This window comes from Zootermopsis nevadensis, unplaced genomic scaffold, assembly GCF_977971745.1.
Source record: "Zootermopsis nevadensis isolate Lab colony 2312 unplaced genomic scaffold, Znev_1.0 Znev_ptg000013l, whole genome shotgun sequence".
Classification (NCBI taxonomy): Eukaryota; Metazoa; Arthropoda; class Insecta; order Blattodea; family Termopsidae; genus Zootermopsis; species Zootermopsis nevadensis.
Window position 1 is genome coordinate 1,765,738 of NW_028259145.1, and position 21,898 is coordinate 1,787,635.

The following is a 21,898-nucleotide window of genomic DNA, read 5'->3' on the forward strand; positions in this document are numbered from 1 at the left end:
TATCCATCGTTCCCGGAACTATCGTTTTCCCGGATGCATCGTCCGTTTTGTTCGGTCCCGGATACATCCCATATAAAATAATGTTACATTTTCCCGCTTCTATCGTTCCTCGAACTATCGTATTATCGCATCGATCGTTCAAAAATCTTAGTCCCGGCCCACAATTTTCCCGCAATGATCGTTTCTGAGAAATTTAAATGCTGGGTTTTGAGATAAATTAATACCGAAAGACGCACAATGTTTTTGGAATACACAGTAGCGGTAACCTGTTATGTCGCCCAACCAGCACAGATTCTTTTGGAATGAGGGGTCAGCGGTGCAGGGGTGATAGTTGGAGCGAATGGGGGTGCTCATTGTCAGAAATTTGATGAGTTTAATTAGGGTGCACTCATATTTCGTTCCAGCGATGCCAGATGGCATGTGCAGTGTGAATTTCTTCACAAATGCTTTTATTATAAGAACAAAGGAAAGGCAGGCAGAAACTTTTCATTCTTCTGGTTCATCTCGTGTCTTCTACAGCTACGTTTCGTTCAGTTCGGCAGTAATGGTATTTCCATTCTTCCTGTTATTGTCCGCGAAGGGGGTGGGAGTGGTGAGGAAGAGGAAGACGACGAATGCGAGCCCGAAGCTGTGCCGAGTTTTGCCGAAGCATTGGCAAAAGTGAAGTCGTTCTTTTATGCGCATAATATTAGTGAACGTGAGGGGGGAAAACATTTTGAACGTGGAAAGGGCTTTGTTTGGCCTAAAACGTAAAGTTTCGACAAACCAGTTGTCCATTAAAGACTTTTTTGGTAAAAAGAAGTAACTTTGAAAGATAAACATTGTTTTTTTTTTTTAAATTTTTAATGCTTTCCCGCATCTATCGTTTTCCCGTATTCATCGTTTTTATTTCCCACCCCCGCCGAAAACGATGCATCGAGGTTTCGCTGTACAGCCATTCTGCCACTCTGACTGATGCAGTAAAACAGTGCCAAATGCGGCCAACTTTACATAGATAATTCAGTGATGTTTCCACAGATTTTCTTGTATATGGAACTTCACTAGTTAAAGAGTTCAAAGGTGAATCAGTGAATAGCACAAAAAAGCCTACATGACTTATGTACCATTACATAATTTACCTGGTGTAGAAGCGTCAGTAGTATCTTCAACATTAAAATCCTCTTCCCCTTCCTGAATATTGTTGCTTGTGCTAGGTTCAGACACAGGCTCTTCAGGTTCTGTCATAGTAACAGGTGTGGCTACTGCAGGATCTGAGACGTCTTCTGCAGGACTTCCTTCTTGGCTGCACAGATTAGGATACATTCTCACTCCTTCCAGAATATCTTGCAGCAGGCAGCAGATGGCATGAGAAGACCATGGGCCACCCCATGAAGCTTTATGCTGATCATTCCACACGGCTAGTCTCACCAAATGAAGTAACTGATCTTGTGTCATTAACTCACCAAGTGTAATAGCTGGTCTCGTCGATACAACAATGCGAGCTACAACTTTACATGCCAGTAAGAACATATCTATATTGCAAGTGAAGTCCATCTGCAGAATAAGTGATACAAGTCCTTTTGCTACAGGTAGGCAATGTGACTGCGGGAGACACAAGTTCAGGTCACGCTCCGTTTCGCTCTCATCTCTCTCCCTAGACGTTGTGCTAGATGTCCTTGGAACAGGTAAACCATGTTTGTTGAGTAGTGTCGGACCATCATTCCGACGTATTTGAAGAATATCCTTAAAATGCTGTAATGGAAAAACAGAACAATTTTGTTTGCAATATTTAATCAGACAGAAACCTAAATTATGCGTAATTCATCTTACTCACTTTGGCTGAGTGTTGTTTCAATGTTTTCTTAAAGAACTGTTCTTGCTGTTTCAAAGCAGCTTCTAACTTGCTGGATAAGTTTGCTGCTTGACTTGAGAGTGCTGACAATGCCTTCCAGAAGAAAGAGAATTCTTACATAAAAAACAGGGCATGGTAATTAAAGGTTAAACAAGAGTCCTGCACAACACAAAGCAAATTTATGAATTTCTAAATACTACTTCCATAAGGTCAGTATTTGTAGGCTAGTTCCATTTTTTGAAGTGTGCCAAAGTAAAGCGCAAGATTTTTTCACGTTTTCACTTACAGAACAAACTTTTTTAAGGCCTCTTCTGAATTCCTTTTCTTTCTTCTGTTTTGATCTGAGCAATGCAAAGGTAACAGATTTGAATGACCACTATACCTGCGTTGATGCATGGAATGCTTTCTTTGCTGCTTCAAGATCTTCAAGTTGCTGCTTATGATGCATGAGACGCTTCTGCAATTTGCGCCTGTAACTTCTAGAAGCATTGCAGCGACTTGTGGTGGCCATTCGTCGCTGCATTGCGACTTCTCCTTGGATAAAATCCCAACGTGAAGCAGTACCTGGACATTAAAGAAATATATGTCAAGCAACATTAAGCTTCAGTCTTTATAATCCACATCAACCTCTTAATACGAAAGGTGACCCTGTGAACAAAACTTTGTAAACAGTATTGTTTTCTGTCAATGTGGTTAGAATCCCTTGTTTCAGTATCTGCTCCCCTTAAGCGGCCCATCCACGTACGAGTCTGGCTTGCGAGTCCGGCTCGGCTCGAGTTCCATTGAGCCAAACTCGTTTGTGGGTGGGGTGTCATGAGCCGAGTCTGCTATGCATGTGTGGTGAAATATATCCAAGCCAGACTCGCAAGTCAGACTCGTACGTGGATTTATGTGTTTTGTAATTCAGTGTATAAAGTAAACACACATAGCAGACATGGCTCCAGAAATATAACACACATCTACTAGCCACTTGAAAAAATCCACTTGTGCACAGTCAGACAGTACTAGTATAAATACTTTTCTATTCACCATCAGTCACCATTAAAAGACCATGTAGCGTGGGAAACTATTTCTTGAGCACTGAATGAAAATGATATGAATGCCTCTCCATCAAGTTGTGTGTTTCATAAGTTAAAACACTTGCTGCATGAAGGCTAAAATTTGTTGAGTTTTTACTGGAACTTTGGATAGTAAACCTATGCCAATGCCAAAAAATGTTAAACAGAAATTCCTCCATACTCAACTTATCTTTCTTTGTAAACTTTATTTTGTCACGTGCTCCATTTCACAATAAATGTCCAATCCAACGTATTTAATTTAATGAAACTATACTTCCATACACTGCCTGATTAAAAGTGTGTATATAAAAAAATGCACAAACAATAAAGCTAGTACCTACCATCTAGTATCTGTTGATTCTTACACCAAAACAAAACTGAAGTCAATAAAATGTTTAAATTAATACTACTTCACCTTGGTCTCTGTCCTTAGATTTATCAGCAATTTCCTCAGAGCAACCAGATGTACCATTAGTATCAAGACAAACTGAGAGAAAAAGCAGGATCCAGCCAATGAGGGACAAATCCATTTCAGCGCGCAAAAATCCAGCTTGATGAGTTGTGAGAGGAGAGAGAAGTCTGGTGAGAGTTCCCAGTACACTATCCAAAACTGAGCATCGTGTAGCACCACCACCTAGGGACTTCCTCCCCAAGTACGTTAACAAAATGAACACCCTACAAAACACATTAAAACCAGTAGCGACACTCCCAACATTCAGTAATTAGTAAAACAACATTTTTAAGGGGAAAGGGCAAACACTTCACTAAATAAAGACAATACATGCAAGAGAACTCTTGAAGATTTCTGTCTTCTGGGTTATTGCGCTGTGTAGTCTGGTCGATGTTAACCAACGTTTCAGAGGTCATACTGCCTCCGTCATCAGGGCGATGAATATTCATCGCCCTGATGACGGAGGCAGTATGACCTCTGAAACGTTGGTTAACATCGACCAGACTACACAGCGCAATAACCCAGAAGACAGAAATCTTCATATTCACCGCTGTGAGAACCTCAAGTCTTACAAGAGAACTCTTATTGCTGACTCAACACAATTGAAAATGTTAAGGACAGATTGTCTTCTGGAGTGTTGCGCTGTGTAGTCTGACAGAAGTTTACAGATGTTTCAGAGGTGCCAGCTGCTTCCACTGTCAGGGAAATTAGTAAGCTGCAAGGGAGAAAATGGTTAGAGATATGGGAACTGGCAGGACACAGTCAAACCTTGGCGAGACTAGACTAGTAGAGAAGAGGGTGAGGATAAGGTATGACCAAGGGAGCATGTGGTTAAAGGCAGCCTGGCTGGAAGAAGGGGAGACGGGTATATGCCAGACATGCACAGGAGGGAGGAAACAGCCCTTATTAGGATCCATCATGAACCAAGAGGGAGATCAGTGAACACCTTGCTCTCAACCAATCCTCACTCTACATGTCAAACCAATTCCTTGTGCACAGCTTACTCATTGCCCTGATGATGGAGGCAGCAAGCACCTCTGAAACACTGGTAAACTTCAACCAGACCACATGGTGCAACATCCCAGAAAACAAGTCATCTTCATACTTGAAACCATGAAAACCTGAAATCTCACATAATGCCAAATGCTGTCGTCCAGGAATATAACACAGCTTAAAGACAAATATATAATATAATTCAAGTCTATACACAAACTTTAAATTGTTGATGTTAAAATTTAAAATTAATATTGATATTTTGCGCTATTCATCGTTATTACGATGTTACAGTATTGCGCTTTATACTACTACATGTTTCAATGCATAGCATCATCTTCAGGGTTTTCTTATCTTTAAAACTACTCTATATTTTCAATGCAAATATTAATTTTAAATTTTAACATCAACAATTTAAAGTTTGTGTATAGACTTGAATTATATTATATATTTGAATTTAAAACACAAACATGACGCATTTAAACTATAAACAGATTAAAGAATAAACCATATTTACACAGCACTGCTGAGATTCATGCATATGAAGAAGAGCAGTATGACAAGTAACCTGTGTACTATAGCCTTTTCCTTTCTTCAAATGTTGTCTCACTTCAAAGCTCTTAACTAACGAAGCTTTTCATTAGCACAGAAAATTATAGGCTGAGGTGAGAGAATAGAGAGAAAAGAACTAGAAATATAGTAAATGAGCTCTATTTGAGCATTCCAAACCTAATGATCACATTCATTAAGACGAATATGAAGCAGACAAAAACCTATTGCAAGTCATGGATACTACGTTACTGGAAAAAAGATTTAAATGAAGGTTTCAATGTAAGAAGAGAATATGATTAGAGATTATTATTCATATATACCTATCTTGTGGGAAAATGGATGTATTCTGTGAGCTGTACAGTCTGGTGATAGTGTTCGCCAAGAAATCGCCCCACCACGGCTGAAGTCCACACATCCTCACAAGTAACGTGCATGCTGACAACTGCATTCGAGTGTCTTCTTTCACACAAAGGCAATGGAACAAATGTTCACACATACCTTGATCAAATGACTCATACAATGCCAATGGTAACTGCAAAACAAACAATATTATATGTTATCACAACTACATTAAAAAATAATAGCATGAAAATGTGTTGCAAAACACACTTACATAAGCAGTATGTTTCTTTTGACAATTACTGGACAACAGAATATTTCATTCTGACGAACACACACACAAAAAAAGTTTACTGTATTTCGGATTTAGCGTTAATATTACTACACAAGCCACGGTGGTCTAGCGGTTAGAACGCTGGCCTTGTAATCCTGGGGTCTCGGGTTCGATTCCCGGCGATGCCCGAATTTATAACTTGTGTTGGGCAAGGCCGTGGTCTAGGCAACACGGAGTTTTCCTCCGGGGGCTTCCCCGGTTTCTCCGTGGCATCCCAACAATTACTCCATTCACACACAGAAGAAGGCAATGGCAAACCACTTCTGGATCATCTGCCAAGAACGTATATGAACAGGTCCCAGTCCGAGAAAAGGATGGAAGGATCCTGTTCATATGGACCTGTCCTCAGACAGAACACTAAATAATAATAATAATTACTACACACACTGCATGAGACAATTATAATTTTCATATACAGGTTACATGATTTTACAATTTGATGTGATATTTGGTTAATGTCTCCACAACAAACAATGAGGAAGATTTTTTCTTGATATCCATGCGGTCTGAAACAATTCTGGCTGCGTCCTAATTCTGAGTCCGCATTTAATATTGGCTAAAAGGGGTAAAGAACAATTTTTTCCCCCCATAAAACTATGACACTCACTTAGCCAGTTATTTATGCCTTACAATAAACATAGTACCTCTACATTTGAGAGCTTACAGCTGCATGTAATAAAGGAATTATTTCAAGACCCTATTAGAATCATTACAAATTAAATTACTTCAACTGAAATCAAAGAAAGTATTGCCAAAATGTAAAAATGAATGAGAATCAAACTGACAAGTACCATGATGTAAACAAGACGGGTTCAGCTTCAACAAAACATGCAGAAGAGAACAAATAGTTAAGTGCCAAAGTAATTTCAGGGACTGAGACTTCAATTCAGTTTTGACAGAACTAGTAAAACTCGCCATTAGCAAGTCTCTCATTAATTCACGCTGATGAAAAGGTTTTTACTTACCCTGGGCACTGGTCCAATCTCATAGACCAAATACAACAACAGATCAAGAAGGCCTTCTCCAAGAACTCGTAACTTGTCTGTACAAGCTTCAGACAGCATTCTCGGAGTGCCTTTTATGTCCGGAAGAGAATGCACTTTGCCTTGTGCAGACTCAAGTCGTCGCATGACATTACGAACTAAATTTAACTGATGCTGAAATGTCACACATTCCTGGAAACATATAACAGTACCTTAAGTGCAAATATTTATGTGAACTGAAAGAGGAGTTTGCTAGCTTATCATGAACACAGAGTTCTTGCAGTCATCTTCAAGGTCATGCTTCTCTTTCTTAGATTCCTTTCAAAATCATTTTGCCTCTGAAAATTTTGTATGTATTTCTTGTTTCCCTTACCCAAGCTAAGTCCCATACATCAAGCCTTCATGTAATTAAAAAGTCTTCATCATTACGCAATGTCCTCCGTTACCAACACATTACTTCATCTCTCTTGGGTGTAATGAAAAACAAAGGGATCAACTTATTCCGAGAATTAATACCAAACACAGAACAAAAATTTGTCCTAGTCTTCACATGTTACCAGACTATGGCACTGAAATAAGGGACAAGCCTGTATATACACTGCCTGACTCCTTATCATGACTTAAATGGTATGAGACACTGAATTCTTATCTATTTGTTGTGGTTTATTAGTGGTTTCAGTAGCAAAACTAGTGAAAAATGATCGGATGATTAATGAACAAAGAATATGGAAAGAAGCAATTGTAGCTTAATTTAAGTTACTACCCTGGCCTTTGCCTGGAAAGACTGAGGAAAAGCATGAATTTTAAAAAATCCAGTCCATAAACTTGGTAAGGTGACAGACATTTCCTGTACATTCATATTTCACTGCATGACCTAAATTTGTTTAATCTTAGGCAAAAATCTTAATTACGATAAGTCAGTTCAAAACGTACTGCCCACTACAAGTCTTTTCTGAAAGGGTTAGTACCATAAATTTAAATGCTTATTAGACTTACCTGATATGCTGTCAAAATTTTTTGTCCCTCAGGGCTAGGAAAGTACTTCTCTATGTCTCTTCCTCTCTGAAGATAATGGTGCATGTGAACTACATTAGGAATTTCTGAAGTCAGCAAAGGAGTAAGGAACTCTTGGAGTTTGGCACAAGCTAAACTATAGCGACAGTGAATGTCTTCAAACAATGCTGACAGCACAGACAATTGAGCCTGAAATAATTATTAAATTAATACCAGGATGCACTAAATGTGCTATGCTGAAGTGGTGCACACTGCAGATTTATGAACACTTTTACGGGATAATTTTTCAGAGTACCAAGACACGGAGCAACAGCCGAGATGATCATGGATATAAAACATATGGTTTACGACTGACGTAAAAGAATATAAGTTTAAAGTCCAAAACATAGTTTCCTTGATGCAGGATGCCAAATCTAAAAGAGAAACTGGGTACACTATTATCTCAATTGCAAGCAGACTTATTATCATCGCTACCTTTATGTCCTGATTAATCATGAATAGTACTGTGTAAAACCTGTAAATTTCTATGAACTGCCAAGTAATTTGGTAACCATTTAGAAAACAGGTCTTTTCCAGGTTCACAAAAATGTATGTATAAAATGAGAGTATTTCTTACATTCTTTTTATCGCAGGAAATGATGCAGTCCGGCACCGGTGACGCAAATCTCACATAGACAGAAAATTGTATGGTTCTATTTACAAATTTGTGTATATACCAAATTAAAACAATGCATTCCATTTAATTTTATTCGACTACTATGGACCCTTCAATATTCCACTCCACAATTTGCTTCCATTACCATTACACCAGTCTGAGTCACACTGCGCAAATTCTTCGCTCTGCTAACACAAAATATATCAACAACCAACAAACTTACTTGGATATTGTTTTCTGAGAAGCCTTGAACTTCACTTGTCTCCGGATAACATTCGCCAGGTAGAATAACTATGTGTCCATAGAAAGAACCTATTGGAATCTTACATCTTGTAGTACTCATTCCGTATCTTCCGATGGTCGTGATCTAAAGACATACAAATTTGATCCTGTCTTAACACACAGAAGAAGATAGTTGGCTGTGGAAAGTGGGGAGCAAAATGTAAACCTTATGTATTTTAACAGTTCCATCTTCAGGATGAAGTGATTTCACTCTGAAGATGGAAGTGAAACATTTCTTTAAAATCTTAAACACCTACAAGACCGCATAATGTCACACCTTCATTGTTGTGAGAACCTCAAATCACTACGAAAGTAAATCGGTTCATGGAAATATGAGTGGGCACTCTGACTTAGACTGATATCTCAACCCCACTTATTTGGTTACAAATCTGCACAAACTGCAATAAAATACATTCATACATACAAAAGCCATATTAGGCTTAAAAATAAGTTTCCTTGAACTAAACTATGGAGGTTACATTTAAAATGAACAACTCAAAGCAAACATATGGGTAATTTCCGGCTTTCTACATCACATACAAAATTGCAGCTTCTGAAAAATTCTTTAGACGAGACCTGACATTTACAGTAAACCCTTGTCAAATAGCTCAAAATACCATTAAATTCAAAGTCAGTGACAGCCCATCTGAGAATATGTACTATTTGACGATGACAATTTTAAATCCAGCGAAAAGTTCATGTGAAGTAACAAATAAGCCCTCTACGTCATAGTGAATTGAATTATTTTTTTTATTTCTAACAGGAGACCAGGACTGTAGGTTCTACCAGTAAAACTTTAATAGAAGTTCTCAGCTTTTCTGTGGCCTACTATGACTGCTTCTGACTAAATTTAAAGAAATATGGGAATGATAACTGAAGAAGAAATTTGAATATCAATGTAATTTAACTTTTAGGCATAGCAACTCTGATTTTAATTACAATACGTGCAAAAAAAAAATTACATTCCTCCCATTTTATTCACAGAATAGTGTTTATTATAAGCCTATTCCAGCATTACTATCATTAGCTTCAATTACTACAACCAGCAGATAATCTCTGTGATGAAAATTGAAGATTTGTGTTTTTCAGTCAAGAACATTTTCAACTAATGAGGTCTCAGCTGTATTTATAATTGCTGTATAGTTTCTGGTTATTAAGTGTCAGTGTTTAATTGAATATTTATAGAAACACACAAATCAGGAAAACAAACATTGAGCTACAATGATTACTCAACTTCAAAAAAGAAAATTCTCTCTTATGTTACAACATACCTTGAGGTATCTGCATATTGGTGGTGGTTGCAGATCACTCATAACCAGGGACTTCGTTCCAATGTCAGACGCTACAACTAGCCTCTGACCATCTGTTTCTTCACCTTGACACCAGATATCGATGGACAGAGACACAAGGTCAGAACACGAGGGTATCATGAGATCAGTTAGCAAAATTGGGCTCCCGAAATCAAGGACAACAAACCTCCTTGCACCCGAGTGCATCCTCTCAATGACAAGCATGTGCTGAGGAGGCATCATCAACAGTTGCTGCCATGGTAATAGCAGAGAGCCCACTTCATCACCCTAAGAAACAAAATCCACAATATTTCAAACTTGCTCACAACATCCATATACATATATATTCTGAAATAAAATGTTATTGCTTCCTAAAGATAAAAAAATACTGAAATCCCCAGTTGAAGTTGGTCAGGTATACAATGAATAAGGACCAGACAAAAATTCTACTCACTAGACATTCCCTTCACACGAGAAACCATCATGAACAAATGCTGTCAGCAAACAACTGATAACTTCTAATCTGCACAATGGAGAGGTACCACCAATACCAACAGTTCTAATGATCACATAGCATTAATATAATTTAAGTGAAACAAAACTATGATTATTCACATGGTGACAAATAACAACAACCATCAAAATTTATTTCCTCTCAACATGTCCTAATGTTCAAATATGCCAGTGCTGCATTAACAAAAATCCTCATATCCACTACAGTTACAAATTAATTGTACGATAATATATCTGTGGAGCAAAGAGAAAAAAAAAGCATGAAAGAATATTAATGAAAAAATCAGATATTTTCACTTCACTTACCACGGACTAACAGAAGAGTTGGTTTAATGAACCCTCACAATTAATTTAAGCCAGAGGTTCCCAAAGTGGGGGGCACGAGTGGTTTTCTGGAGAGGTGTGTTGTTTGTATGAAAAACTTTCTTTAATAAAATATGGCGAAACATTTTTAACATCCTTTGCTTGGTTGAGGCAGTTTAGTTGTCTTACAGTGCCATATACTCATAGCTAAATTTTACGTCAAATCTGTTTGCTGGCACTTGTTCTCAAAGGGGGGCGAGAAATTTATGAAATGTTTCAAGGGGGGGCGCAAGGTATAAAAGTTTGGGAACCTCTGATTTAAGCAATTGAGAATAACACTGTACACAGGCAGATCCCCAGTGCCTTAAAAATGCAATGCTTCCCACATACTATAAAAACATTTAATTAGTTTTTTAAGTTCAGAAGTTGGCACTAGTGATGGGATGGGTCAAGCCTCACACAACAGTTGTTCCTAATTGTGTAAAAGATAACCAGTTAACCAACAAGCTTGCACCAGTTAACTTGGGGCAACAGACAAGACAAGGAAGAAGAGTTTGTAGTTCTTGAGCAGTACGCCTAGAGAAAGAGACACTGGAGTAGTGTGGTTAAAAGGAGTGATGCATTACATATGAATGAAAATTAAATAACACTAAATTAAAACATAATACTGAGAGTCCTCCTTTTAGTAATCTGGAGATGCTGCGCCATCACATAATCACCACCCTGCAGCTGATCATCCTGTATTGAACTGCATCACCTTTCTCATCCTCTCAACAAACCCTGAGAGTCACCTAGGGCAACCCTTATTCAAAAGGACTGCAAGGAGACCCGAGGTTGTAAAGTGGTCAGTTAGAATTGAATGCAGCGAATTTAAGTCTGAGATAATTCGGCAGGGACAAGAGAAACTACCGTAATACAACAAATAATAAAAAATAAAACATTAAGATTAAATGGATATTTTGCTGTATATACAGTAAATAAAATATTTATCAATAAATAAAGTAGCATAAAACCATATTGTCACTGTATTATTTTTTTGGGTTTCACAAATTAAATCTTACGAGAACCCAATAAAGAAATGAGATAAAAATATTATAGACATACAGACAAGGTCAGATTAACTTTCAGACTGACTATTACGTATTCTGTGTGCACCACGTATTTGCTTGCTTCTAGTTTATTTAACAGTAGCTTCTCAACTGGATAGGTTATGTAGTGGTGACTGGTATGATGACTATGAATTAATCTGAAAAGATGTGAAAGTAGGCAGGTATACCCATTTCACAGTGCCAATGCAGAATTTGCTTTACAGTACTAGGAAAAACACCTCAGAAGTACCAGCAAGAATTGTTAGCCTCCAGGACAGGAATGAATTACAGTATCTTCTGAATATGAACAAGTGCTAACCACCAAATGGCAACATTCAACACGTTACACATATCTGTAAATAATAACTGTAAAGGAAAACGAATGAATGCATAAAGTTCTACAAGCATGTTCATCACATTATCAAACCGGAAAGACTTGTTCAAAATGGGGACAAGCAGATACACCATTCTTCATTCTAACTAGTGTTGAAATTCAAAGCATTTATAGAAATACTTTCCCAATCCTACTAATTTTTATGTTATGTATAGAATGTGCCTTATTCCGTCCTTCCTGTTACTGCAAACAATGTAAAGTACAGTAGTCGCCAGACATCACACGAGCTTTCAGCGCAGAGTGAGCAGTGAATAGGAAACACGCTGCATGCATATCAACATACATTCCAGAAGACATCTTCCATTACTTCCATATCTCTAACTATGGGTGATACCGTGACTTAACTTAAAGAGTAGTGGTAATAATGGAAAGTAAAATAGACAAAGGAAGATACAACAGATATTCACAGTAAGGACTGAGAATTAATTAGAACAGTCCATTCCCAACAGTCAGTGTTTCGAAGATGGTTACTTCAGCACCAGGTCACTCTTTTACCTGACTGTGCTGAATCAAATGCAGCTTGGTAACTAGGAAATGCAACTTGCAAAACATCTGGCGACTACAGCAGATGGTTCTCCATCGCACTGAATAGAAGATACAAGACTTGCAAATGACAAAACCCAACAAATTTTCAACATTTCTCTTTTACATGTTAGTTGAGTCACTTAAGGTTAGCATTCTGCTTCTTGCACTGAACTATGCTTCCAATTAAAATGTTCCAATTTATGTAAAGACACTCCCTGTAACTATGTTTATTAACTTTTTCCACACAAAGGCGCAGTTCTATATTTCATGGCACATCAAATAATATGAAGATGTGTGTATATGAAATTGAGTATATAAAAGATAAAAAAGACGATAAAACCTGAAGATGATGCAATAATAGCATCGAAACATGTCGTTAATAATAAGCGCCGAATAATGTAACATCGTAATACGATGAAAAGCGCTATAATTATAATTATAACTTAGTATAACTTATTGTGATATTTATATTACAAATGTTATAGAGTTATTTTAACAACAACATTTTAAAATTACGTTTGTGTATAGACTGGAATAATAAATACATACTTATATACTTTTAATTAAATATACATTTCAAAATAAAGTGTAACAAATTAATATATTAGTAATGATTAATAAAAAGAAAAATGAGAAACAAAATATTAAGATTAAAAACGGAATAGTGCACTACCACAAAAAAGAGAAATACGAAAATTTCCATGGCAACAATCATTTTCAAAAGGAACTGCATCAATGCTAGATCTTGAATTTTTTTTAACAATTCTTAAAAGTGAAAAAATGTGCTTGAATTCAAAATGTCACGACAAACTTACATTCAAAAACAATCAACAATAATAATCACTACTCTGTCAACATGGCTACTGTATTTACTCATGTGTATGTGTGTGCACGTGCATGCACACGTGTAACATGTACCATTAGTTTACACGGAAAAATTAAAAAATCAAGCAATCATATATAATATGCTTTGAAATAAATAAAATGTAGGTACTGAACAAAAATAAAAAAAGGTAGACAGTGTTAGCATTTATAGTTGCATGTCGTACTCTGTATTCAAACTGATCTGCATGCACTCATATTGTAAATCAGTCAGATTATGGTGGTGTGACTGCCGGCAGCTTTTCTCTGACGGGGAGAAAAAAATGCAAAATTCATGATCAGAAATCGTTGACACACCCAGTTTGTCTGCATACATCTTCCGATTTGTTGAATTTTGTTCGTTACAGTAACAAACACAATCTAGCTATGGGTAACAGCAGACTGAATTACACTACAAGTTTTAAACTGCAAGTTGTTTAATATAGAGAGAAACACAGCAAAAGACCTGCAGGTCATAAATTTGAAGTGAACAAACAGAGCATTAAGGAATGGCGTTAAAATAAGAGCTACAGATTGCACCTAAAGGCAAGCAGGCATTTTATCACAAGCAAAAAGCCTTCCCTCAAACAGAAGATGAACTCCGTGCTAATGTCATGGACTTGAAGTCTAGCTAAATGGTTTCTACCAAAACGCTGCAGTCGGAAGCTACTGAAATAGCATAAAAAATTAAACATTCCTGTAACTAAATTCAAGGCTAGTTATAGGTTGGAATGACAATTCTTGAACCATAGGCAGCTCTCAATTCACAGGACAATTTCTCAGAAACTACCTGGAGAGTATGAATAAAAAGTAATTAAGCTTCAGAAATCTGCGAGTTCATTAAGAAAGAAACATGGCTACATTCTTTCTCAAATTGGAAATTCTGATCAGGCTCTAACATGGTTTGGCATGTCAGAATCGACTACTATTGAACATGTTGGTGATAGATCAGTTCACGTTAGAATAACAGGAGCAGATAAGTGATGATGCACCATATTATTGGCAATCACTGCAGATGGTCACAAGTTGCCACTATTTGTATTTTTTGGAAGAAAAAAATTCCAAAAGACAAATTTCTACCAGGAACTATTGTTAAGAGTTTGAAAAAGAGGGTGGGTGACTGAAGAGCACAGCCTCAAATGGATGAACATGGTGTGGAAACAGCAACCAGACGCTTTGCTATGCAAGCGCGCCATGTTGGTTTTCGACAGCTCTCGTTCTTTGATTATGCAATCAATGCTTTCACAGCGGAGCAAAGCTGTTTTTCTATCATGATGCTTTAACATTAAAACAAAAATAGACGTCAGATTGATAGTACAGATTTAGCTGAATCTGTGTCCTTAAAAATAGACCAATCCAGACTGTGCAACTCAAACTGAGAGCCAAGGTCATGACAACACGCTGACTGATCAGGCTAGTGATGTGACACACCTCAGATTAGCTATACATGACTGAAACGATAAACGGTAGGAGTAAAATAAACTTCATCGAAAAAATTCAATACAAGTGTCATTCTGTCCATCAAAGATCCAAAACGGACTACCCTGAAATTGAAGCCAGGCTTTCACAGCGAGAACTCGGCAAAACGCGGCTGAAGTGGATTAATGCGCAAAGCTGTAGCAAATGTATCTGAGAACAGAGGCATGTAATTGGAAAAGAAACCTACAAATTTTAAAGCGATGTCAGAAAATTATACATATAAACCAACAACTCTGAAGCAGTTATGAGGTTACACTGTTATTTGGAGCTATAACATAACAACAGTAACAAAGTTTTAGTGTTTTTTCACTATTAAAATACTCTATATAACTTCCACTAATTATGAAACTTAATATATTTTAATCTATTGTAGCAACAGTTCTTACATATGCCTACCTAAAAACAGTAAAAAAAAAATATAAGATTTGAGGTTTTAACAGCGGTGAGTCTGAAGATTGCTGTCTTCTGGGTTGTTGCACTCTGTAGTCTGGTAGATGCTAACCAACGTTTCGGAAGTCATGCTGTCTCCATCATCAGGATGATCATCGCCCTGATAACAGGGGCAGCATGACCTCTGAAATGTTGATGGAGATCTACCAGACTACAAAGCGCAACAACCCAGAAGACAGCAATCTTCATCAAAAACTGAAAGCTCACTGGGCCTAAGAACAGAGCATGCAAATACATTTTCTAGAGAGACGAAACATCAGCCATGCAGTAGTATGTTCAAATGCAAACCTTCCTGACTTCCTGTTGTTTTCTGTTGTCTATTTCACATGATGAATGTTCCTTGGCCAAACCAATACCTGAACTTGTGAATCTGGTGGGAGGTGGACCTGAGACAGTAGACTGTTGTGATGATGAACTTGAACTAGTTTCTGCATCTCCTACACCTCCACCACCTTGACTGTACATATTAACCACTATCGGTGCCTTGGCCTTAGATTTATTCTTATTATCAAATGTGTACGAGGACTGGCGCTTTAGCTTCACGCCTGAATTGGACATGATTTGAAAGTAATCTTCCTTCTTCACATCTTCATAAAATGAGATCTGATGGCAAATGAATACAAATAAGAACATTATACTATACTGCGTGTATAGCTCAGATATATTACATAACTTACATTGAAAGAAGAGCAAGCACGTAAATTTTAAAAAATAATTATTACTACAATGGCCATTTTATATATTGTATAAAATCATGTTATAGTGTTCCAGTAATCCAATGAAACAACAATATTTTGAAAGGATATAATAAATTACAATTTTAGGAATGCATTTCTATAAGTAATATAATATAATGTCCCCTGTCCCCTGCAATAAATGTGATTCACTAAGTTTTCTCAGGTCCAGGAACATAATTCCTGCATTTAATATATACAGTGAAACCTCGATGCATCGTTTTCGGCGGGGGTGGGAAATAAAAACGATAGATGCGGGAAAACGATAGATGCGGGAAAGCATTAAAAATTTTAAAAAAAAAACAATGTTTCTCTTTCAAAGTTACTTCTTTTTACCAAAAAAGTCTTTAATGGACAACTGGTTTGTCGAAACTTTACGTTTTAGACCAAACAGAGTACTTTCCACGTTCAAAATGTTTTCCTCGTCACGTTCGCTAATATTATGGGCATAAAAGAACGACTTCACTTTTGCCAATGCAGCGTGTGCTTCGGCAAAACTCGGCACAGCTTCGGGCTCGCATTCGTCGTCTTCCTCACCGCTCCCACCCCCTTCGCGATCGTCACACAACTTATCAATCGTGTCGACTCCGCATGTAGCAAGCTCGCTGTCTACTGCCGCGTAGTCACCAAATTTAACCACGTCTTTCACGGCGCCAAATCTATTCCAGTCTTCGTGAAAGCCATCATGCTCATCCACACTGACGTTAGAGTCTGCTTCTGTGCGAAGTTCACACCCGTAGCCACCTTTGTGAAAACAATTCAGAACAGTTGGTTGGGAGACATGCCGCCAAGCTGCCACTGTGAAATGAATTGCTTGTAGCACGTCAATTTTCATGTTGACATCCTTCCCAGCATCCATTGCACATACAGCTGTTTGCACAAGGCGCTTTCTATACAACTGCTTGAAAGATTTTATGATGCCCAAATCAAGCGGTTGCAAGACGCTCGTGCAATTTGCTGGATACTGCACGACTTTCACATTTCGTAGAAATGTCGTGTCCTTCGGATGAGCGGCACAATTATCAACAAACAGCAAAATCTTTCTGCCTTGTGCGCCCATGGAGGCATCCAGAGAACTTAAAAACGCCGTAAAGATGTCTGTTGTCATCCAAGCCTTTTTGTTGGCGTGATATTTCACCGGAAGTTTTTTCATGTTTTTGAAACAACGCGGTTTTCGTGATTTTCCAACTACAATCGGAACCCGTTTGTCACTACCGTCACTGTTAACACACAGAAGAACAGTAATTCGGTGTTTTGCACGTATTCCCCCGTGGCAAGATTCACCTTTCAATGCCAGAGTCCTATCCGGGAGGGCGTTGTAGAAAAGTCCGGTCTCATCCGCATTATAAATGTCCCGCGGCTCATATCCCTCCAGCAGTGTTGGCAGTCTCTCGAGCCACAGCTCCGTTATTTCCACATCCACAGCAGCACTTTCGCCGGCTAACTTCTTGTAGACCATACCATGTCGTTCTTTAAACCTACTAATCCAGCCATTCGACGCTGCAAAATTTTCAATATTCAGTCTTGCGGCTATCGTCTTGGCTTTTTCCCGCAAGATGTTGCCATCAACAGGAATTCCTGAGGCCCGCGATTGCTGGTACCAAGTGAAGAGGACACTTTCTAGCTCACTGAAAGTTGATTTTCTTCCGGATTTCCTTTTTTTGCATGAATTACCGCACTTGTCAGTTTGTTTTCGGATTTTTTTCTTCTTTGCAACTATTGAATTTAAAGTAGATGGTGCTAATCCAAGGCGTTTAGCAATGTCGATTCTTTTTTCAAATGGATTCTTCTCCACTTCTTCTATGATTTTTAATCTTTCTTGAAGAATTCTGACTTGCTTTAGTGGGCGAGACATGGTACAGGAATAATAACAAAATAATTAACAGGAGTAAGAGGAATAACAAAATATTTACGGGAACAACAACAAAAGTATAGACTGGAACAATAACAGGAAGAATGGAAGTACTGTTACTGCCGAACACGACGAAACGTAGCCGTAGAAGACACGAGATGAACCAGAGAATGAAAAAGTTTCGCTCGCCTTTCCTTTGTACTTGTAATAAAAGCATTTGTGAAGAAATTCACAGTGCACATGCCATTTGGCATCGCTGGAACGAAATATGAGTGCACCCTAATTAAAATCGTAAAATTTCTGACAATGAGCACCGCCATTCACTTCAACTATCACCCCTGCACCGCTGACCCCTCATTCCAAAAGGATCTGTGCTGGTTGGGCGACATAACAGGTTACCGCTACTGTGTATTCCAAAAACATTGTGCGTCTTTCGGTATTAATTTATCTCAAAACCCAGCATTTTAATTTCTCAGAAACGATCATTGCGGGAAAATTGTTGGCCGGGACTAAGATTTTTGAACGATCGATGCGATAAAACGATAGTTCGAGGAACGATAGAAGCGGGAAAATGTAACATTATTTTATATGGGATGTATTCGGGACCGAACAAAACGGACGATGCATCCGGGAAAACGATAGTTCCGGGAACGATAGATAGAGGTTTCACTGTATATTCTTTTCTGAAGTGGTTTCCACGTGAGTAAAGTACACTATGCAAATCAAAAATAAACCAAGGTAACAACACAAAACCTTCAGTCTGCCAACTGACTGAACTTTGTTTCAATACGCAAACACATAACCTCATTTGTCTGAATCCACCTGGATCAAATGCAGCAGAGTCACTCAGACTTATTTTATCTTATGTAACTACCTTATGGTCTAATTATAAAAATATAAATATTCTTGCTTCTGTCCAACTTATCAGCATAAAACCAAAGCACAAAGAGGAGACTGCAATATGCAAAATCGAAAAATATTACATCTAATGCATTCTGATTTTAACCATCAAAACTGTACAATTTTTTTTCTGGTAAAAGAAATCAAAAATTAATCTAAGGATAATACCATTTTACTTGTGCACATTTATGTGCATATTTGGACTAGAAAATTAAAAAATCAAGTATTTGTGAAAACACACTTTCAAATAAAAAAAGTACAGGGAGAGAAAAAAAATCATGTATCAGATTTCTGAATCACAGTTAATCAGTCGTTGTGTGCACAATCAATATGTTGACAGTAGCCACCTCCCACAAATTCCCGCTCCCTCGCTCTGTCAACCAAACTTAATAAAAATCTACAACCCTAACCAAAGCACTAACCAAAAATAGTTTATATGAATGGTACTGTTTTAGTGTCTATGGTCTTTGAAGGATGAAGGAAAATTAAGACACAAACTAATATTCTGTGAGTTTACTCTTCATTAGATTAGGTCAGTGGTTTTCTTATGGTTTCAGTTTCTTTATTACAACAGACTGTTTATACAATTGGGGTTTTAGTAGAGAATGGTTAAAGTGTGCAGTGCTGACCATGTGCTCAATAAAACTGGTCTTTAACAACACTGTGATGAAACACACAAAACCGCCCCCGGATTGGTCGAATGGACCTCATTTCGATTTTTATTATGGAGGCGTGATATTCATGACATAGACAAGCTCATATTTTATAGTAGTCAGATAATGGCATAATTGTTGGCGGATTTTCTTTGACAGCAATAGAAAATGCAAAATTCATAACTACAAATCGCTGACACACACAACATTTTACTGGGCAAAAAAAAAAACTTGCTTCCCCCCCTTTAAAAAATGGTTAACATATTACACAAAACCTAATCTTAAGAAAGAATAATTTTGAAGGGGGGAAAAACTGTGTTAAACACAGGTAAATATGGTATTCTGAATGAGCAGATATATCGGAGATTATAGTCAGCCGAAGGTAAATAAGATAGAACAGCCTGTCTGGCACTAAAATTTATGGTGGAGAAAGTTTTCTCACACGAAAAGTAACTTACAAATTCTGAATGGTGTTAAGTTTTCAAAATGACAGTATAAGTACCTGTAATTGAAACTTCTTTCCCCCCTCCCCCACACAAAAACTTCCAATTCTGTGGTAAAAAAATCTATTCCTAAGGTCAAACACAAGTCTTTTTACTCTCCAGACACAATGGAGGTCCAGGATATATACAGAATTCAATAGATGACAAATCACAACAATATGAATAAGAAATTTGCTTTCAAATTTTGTAAACCACACAATGTACTCACAAATTCAGTATCTGCCTTCTTAGAACCAGAATTTGTAGTAATGAAGTTTGTTGGGTCAAAGAAACTCCCGACAGGAACAGAGCCACTTGCACCGGATGATGATCCTGAAAAATAAAAATTAATAAATGACATGTTCATCACTACCTTCATTCTTCTTGGTAATAGGAGAAGAGGTCTTGCAGGTGTTACAAAGTAGCTGTTTAATCTTATTTTCTGATATCTTCCTAGGCACCTTTACATTTTCTTTGTTTGCTGAGGGACTTCAAAGTTATTTCTTTCAATGTATTTAGTAAAATATTATTCATAAAATTTGTTATTAAACAACTGCCAGCATCACATACTTCCAAACAACGTGCACTTACACCATACTCGCTCTACAAGTCACTAAAGGAGATTTGTTGACGAGATATCTGCTGTGTGAACATGTAGCTAACGCTGCAAATTCCTCTTATTGAATTATCCATATCCACCCTTAATACATGATAAATCTCATAATGGTATCATCAAGAAAGTGTTCAGTGTGACGCTACTTTCACAAAGAAAACAGCCAGACCAGACCTGGTTCTATCTTTTCCATTTTGGTCCCATCACTGGCTGCATGACAAGTGAAGTGCAAAGGTTCTGTTTCCAATAACCCCTTCATGTAATGATTTGAAGTAAGGCCTTTAAATCTCATTGCTGCTGCTTTATCCCCAAGATTGGAACATCCACCTGTAAAAACCACAATTCAGAAGCTTTATCTCTCTCTCTTCATCTCAGCATCATTCAGTAAGGGCCAGTGCACACGTAAGACTTAACCGTCGGTTGACTGTTCTGTCGTTGTCGGCTGAAGCATAAGACCCATAAACGACACGACAGTTCAGTCCATGAGCATGGGTATACGTACGACTAAACAGTCGTTCTTTTGTTCCACATTCTTCCCTCTATGCTCGCCGAGTACAGAAGTCAGGAATGTTGCAAGAAGAGAATATCGAACAATTAATTGAAAAAAAAAGATTATGCAAACATCAATGTTAAAAGAGTACTTTGGCAAGAGATTTGTTCAGTTGTGCCAGTCTTTCTTCAGGTGAAATAGCGAGACGCATATCCGTATGTTGATAGGTTATACTCGGTCTCAGCAATAATAGAACTTCATCAAAACTTTGTGTACTCATGCGAAAATATGAAAAGAATTTTGCAGGATAATTCCGTAATGTTTCATACATAGTATGGAATTTTTCTTTGAACAGTCTCTCACTGTATAATGGATGCACCCAGTAATTCCTTTTCCTCCTTTTCTTGAGGCGAATCACAGGTGCACATACTACAGCAGTTTCAACAAAATCCACGTTTGACAATCGTCTACTGTCTGCAAATGCTCTCACGGAATGAAAGGCAGAACGACTGAAAGGTCGTTCGTCTGCGCGCTTTCATATAATTCGAAGGGCCAACGACAGTTGGTAGACAGAAATGTCCGGGGTTGTCGGTAGAGGTAACCGACTGCCAGTCGTGTCGCTGTCGTGTCGTAACAGTGTGCGCATCTCTATATGTTTTTAAGGGCTTTGTGCAAACGACGAAACAGTCGTCTGACTGTTTGTCTTACGTGTGCGGTAGCCCTAACAGGTGCCAGTGATATGCACTAGTAACATGGTTTAAGTATTTGCACATTCCATGA

The 21,898-nt window shown here is 37.8% G+C and overlaps 1 protein-coding gene across 2 annotated transcripts in view; it reads right to left on the reverse strand.

Annotated features, from left to right (window-relative positions):
• Bruce (BIR repeat containing ubiquitin-conjugating enzyme) overlaps window positions 1-21,898 on the reverse strand; it is a 101,952-nt gene that overhangs the window by 45,109 nt on the left and 34,945 nt on the right. Inside the window, exons 18-29 of one of the 2 annotated variants that reach the window (XM_087348367.1) lie at window positions 20,803-20,955; window positions 20,245-20,348; window positions 15,683-15,997; window positions 9,764-10,069; window positions 8,434-8,577; window positions 7,538-7,744; window positions 6,524-6,733; window positions 5,206-5,417; window positions 3,305-3,564; window positions 2,214-2,395; window positions 1,814-1,924; window positions 1,119-1,731 (exon numbers count right to left, since the gene is read on the reverse strand). In XM_087348367.1, coding sequence (XP_087204493.1) covers window positions 1,119-1,731; window positions 1,814-1,924; window positions 2,214-2,395; window positions 3,305-3,564; window positions 5,206-5,417; window positions 6,524-6,733; window positions 7,538-7,744; window positions 8,434-8,577; window positions 9,764-10,069; window positions 15,683-15,997; window positions 20,245-20,348; window positions 20,803-20,955 — 2,817 coding nt within the window. The remainder of the gene's footprint in view (window positions 1-1,118; window positions 1,732-1,813; window positions 1,925-2,213; window positions 2,396-3,304; window positions 3,565-5,205; window positions 5,418-6,523; window positions 6,734-7,537; window positions 7,745-8,433; window positions 8,578-9,763; window positions 10,070-15,682; window positions 15,998-20,244; window positions 20,349-20,802; window positions 20,956-21,898) is intronic. The other variant, XM_087348368.1, reaches the window with a different exon arrangement.